This window comes from Pteropus vampyrus, unplaced genomic scaffold (genome assembly GCF_000151845.1).
Source record: "Pteropus vampyrus isolate Shadow unplaced genomic scaffold, Pvam_2.0 Scaffold40, whole genome shotgun sequence".
In the NCBI taxonomy this organism is placed as follows: Eukaryota; Metazoa; Chordata; class Mammalia; order Chiroptera; family Pteropodidae; genus Pteropus; species Pteropus vampyrus.
The window spans coordinates 7,720,174-7,724,002 of record NW_011888821.1 but is presented as its reverse complement, the minus strand read 5'-3'; the positions used below and the strand labels follow the sequence as shown (position 1 = coordinate 7,724,002).

The following is a 3,829-nucleotide window of genomic DNA, read 5'->3' as shown; positions in this document are numbered from 1 at the left end:
CTGGGGGAGGAGCATTCTGGGCAGACGGAACAGTAGGTATAAAGGCTCTGAGGCGGGAAGGAGCTTAGGGCGCCAGAGGAAAGAAAGAGATTCCATGATACTGGCAGATGATGAGTAGGGCTAAGGTCAGGGAGGTGTACGCGAAGTTTGGAATTTCTTCCGAGAGCGAGAGAAACCCACGGGCAGGTCAGCAACAGCGAGATGGGGTCAGGCCGATCTTTTCAGAAGTTCACTCTGGCTGCCGCTGTATGGAGAACTTTAGATTCGTAGGAGGTGGACCTTAACAGGTAGCTTAGCCTCTGTGCCTCAGCTTCCTTATCTCTCAGACGAGGATAGAGACACATGCCTGTCCCGTAATAGGTATTCAATAAATCACTTCGAAGCCAGAAAGTGCCACAGCCTGTCACCTTGAAGGCTCCCACTGGCCCTCTGGGGGTCTTGGAGGGGCAGGGGGTCCTGACGCCAGGTGGAGAGAGGGTGTCCAGGAGGGAGGCACTGAGAGAGGACCGGCGAGGTCTGCGTGGTGGTTCCATCTGCCCCGCTGGCATGTTTCGGGAGCCTCCCCTGGCCTTTCTCTCTCCTCCTCCCTCCCCTCCGCTGCAGGTCAAGGCCGCCATGTACCTGACCTACGTCCGGGCCGTGGGTGCCCCGCTCTGCCTCTACGCCCTTTTCCTCTTCTTCTGCCAGCAAGTGGCCTCCTTCTGCCGTGGCTACTGGCTGAGCCTGTGGGCGGACGACCCCACCGTGGACGGGCGGCAGACCCAGGCGGCCCTGCGAGGCTGGGTCTTCGGGCTCCTGGGGTGCCTGCAAGGTAACGCTCACTGGCTTTTCTTCCCCTGTACCCTCTCAGCCCCACCCCAGGTGCTCGGGGCTCCCCGGCCCGCCCATCCCTGCTTACCCTGTTCTCCCTGAAACGTCCTGGGTGCAAGCATGGACCTGTGTCTTTAAGACAGAGCCAGAAGGAGTGGGGGACAGGGCACATGCCTCCTTTTCTGGGATGCTCTGTGTCTCCACCAGACTCGTTGGCAAATGCCGAACCTTGGGGCAGCTGGGCCCTTAAGAGCGCACAGACGTGGCAGTCCAGCTAGACTCCGCCTGTCCCCCAGCGCAGGGGGCAGCTCCAAGGCCTGACTGCTGGGGACGTTCAGTGGCCCTCCCCCACACCTCCAGATGAGCCTCATGCATTTCCATGCCCTGCTGTTATACGCAAACCCCTTAGGATTGTTATGTCTTCTTGGAGAATTGACCCATTTTATGTAATGCTCCTCTTTATCCCTGATGGCTTTTCTTATTCTGAAGTCGGCTCCATTTGAAACTAACAGAACTACTAACTACATAGCTATAATATACTAACCATATCACTATGTATCTCAAACTAGTTTAAGCAACAAGAGAATTTATGGGATTATGGGACTGGAATCTATAGATAACTAGCTTCAGGCATGGCTGGATCCAGGGCTCCAAATGAGGCTATGGAAATGGCTTTGTTATCTCCCTCTGTGATAGCTTCTTGTCCGGGCCTGGCATCTCCTCCTTGTGGTAAGGTGACATCCCACAGCTCCAGCTCGGCCACCTCAAAAAAAAAAAAAAAGCAAAACGTCCTAGCAAAGTCCCAGGTCTCACGCTCATCGGCCTGACTTGGGTCCTATGTTCATCCCGGAACCACTTGCAGTGGTCCAAGGGGTGAAATTCACCCCACCCCAGAAACGGGGAGCGACGTTCGTCCCATGCTAACCACATAGACTGGCATCGGGAGGAAGTGGGGGTATCAGTTTCCTAAGGCTGCCAGCAGCAGTGATGTATCCTCTCATAGTTCTGAAGCCAGAAGTCCAAAAGCAAGGCAGTTCCCTTCGGAGGCTCCGAAGGAGACACCGTCCAATGCCTGTCCTAGCTTCCACCGGTGGCCGGCTGCCCTTGGCTCGCAGTGGGTCACTGGTCTCTGCCTCCGTCTTCACGTCACCTCTCTCTCTGTTTCTGCGTGTCATTGGATTGAGAACTCCCCCTAAATCCAGGAGGGTTTTATCTCAAGATCTTCACCAATAACATCTGCGAAGATCCTATAAGATCTTTCCTAATAAGATCACATTCCGAGGTTCCTGGAGGACGTGAACTGGGGTCGGGGGGCCACTGTTCCACACACCCAAGAGTGGTTCTCAAGGGGTGATCGGGGTGGCCAAATTATCAGATGGTGGTGGGTGGGGCTCCAGCCTCCTGTCTGACACCCTTTCTCTCCCCAGCCATCGGGCTGCTGGCCGCCATGGCCACGGTGCTCCTGGGAGGGACCCGGGCCTCCAGCCTGCTTTTCCGGAGGCTCCTGTGGGACGTGGTGCGATCTCCCATTGGTTTCTTTGAGCAGACGCCCATCGGGGCCCTGCTGAACCGCTTCTCCAAGGAGACAGACACAGTGGATGTGGACATCCCGGACAAACTCCGGTCCTTGCTGATTTATGCCTTCGGACTCCTGGAGGTCAGCCTGGTGGTGACAGTGGCCACCCCGCTGGCTGTCGTGGCTGTCCTGCCGCTGCTGCTCCTCTATGCTGTGCTTCAGGTAGGGAGAGGTTGTGGAGGCTCCTGGGGCCTGCCGGGGTCACCTCAGCCAGCCCCCTGTCTCTGGGCAGGAGTCAGTGGAGGAGGTTCTGCCCAGCAGGGCATCTGGGAACCGCCCCGAGAAGAATTTCCAGAGGCGGAGACACCGCGGTCTAACACCCGTACTCACCCGTGTCTCCCAAATGTTCACACTGACGTCCTGAACTTCTACCGTTTTGTCCCGTTGCTTGAAATCAGCTTCCTCCTCCCCGGGCATCCAGACACCCAGAAGGCATTGCCAAGTTTCAAAGACAACTCTTTCAAACGCCAGAGCCAGAGACCAAGTTAAGTTAGCTTAAACAGGAGAACAGAACTTAAAGGCTTACGCTCCTGGGGTGCAGCGGCCAGCTGTCACCAGGATGTAGTCTCTCTCTCTGTTTCTTCGCTCGGTGGTTCTCAAACTGTGGTCCTGGGCCAGCAGTATTGGGATCACTCTGAGAGCTGGATAGAAATGCACATTCTCGGGCCCCGCCCATGACCTACTGACTTGGACACTGTGGGTGTGGGCCTTAGAGACCTGGGTTTTAACGAACCCTCCAGGTAATTCTGGTGCCTGCTGATGTTTGAGCTCTGCTTGGCCTAATTTTGTACACACGCTCTTTCCTGGGGACAGGTCTGATGGCCCCTGGCAACCCTATACCCACAGCGCCCACTTGGGCAGCCCCAACATAAAGAAACCTTTTCTCCAGCTTAGCATTTGTCTATCAATCCCAGGGAAGATTCTGATTGGCCCTTTGGGGGGCATGGGTTCTCCCCTGAGCTAATCGCTGTATCCAAAGCAAAAGTTTGCTCTGATTGGTTAGGCTACGTCCTATGACCACCTCAACACTCAGGCCCCCTGATTGACAGCTGCCCCTAGGAAATCGGGAGTAGAAAAAACCATGGCAGTCAGACAAAAACTATGGCCACCACTGCGCTCCACAACTATCCCAGGTGTTCCCTACCTCCTCTTGACTTGGGGGAAGGATGCCTTCTCTGAGAGCTTGGGTGTCAGGCAGAGGCGGGGCCAGATCCAGGCTCGGCCTCTTACTTGCTATAGAGGCTTGGACCAGCTGCTTAATCCCCGTGAGCCTCAGGTGTTCTCACCTGTAAACTGAACGCCACTAATGCCCACCTCGCAATTACTGAAAACTGTTTGTAAAGAGCCTGGCACACAGCCTGGGTATTGCAGCAAATGCACGTTCCTCCCTGGCTGCCAGCTGCAGCCTCAAACATATATGGTCTGTGCATCGTAATGTTCCCA

The 3,829-nt window shown here is 55.7% G+C and overlaps 1 protein-coding gene across 1 annotated transcript in view; it reads left to right on the top strand.

Moving 5' to 3' along the window:
- ABCC6 (ATP binding cassette subfamily C member 6) overlaps nucleotides 1-3,829 on the top strand; it is a 49,205-nt gene that overhangs the window by 35,588 nt on the left and 9,788 nt on the right. Inside the window, exons 22-25 of the mRNA XM_011358430.1 lie at nucleotides 165-246; nucleotides 604-811; nucleotides 2,238-2,548; nucleotides 2,619-2,683. Coding sequence (XP_011356732.1) covers nucleotides 165-246; nucleotides 604-811; nucleotides 2,238-2,548; nucleotides 2,619-2,683 — 666 coding nt within the window. The remainder of the gene's footprint in view (nucleotides 1-164; nucleotides 247-603; nucleotides 812-2,237; nucleotides 2,549-2,618; nucleotides 2,684-3,829) is intronic.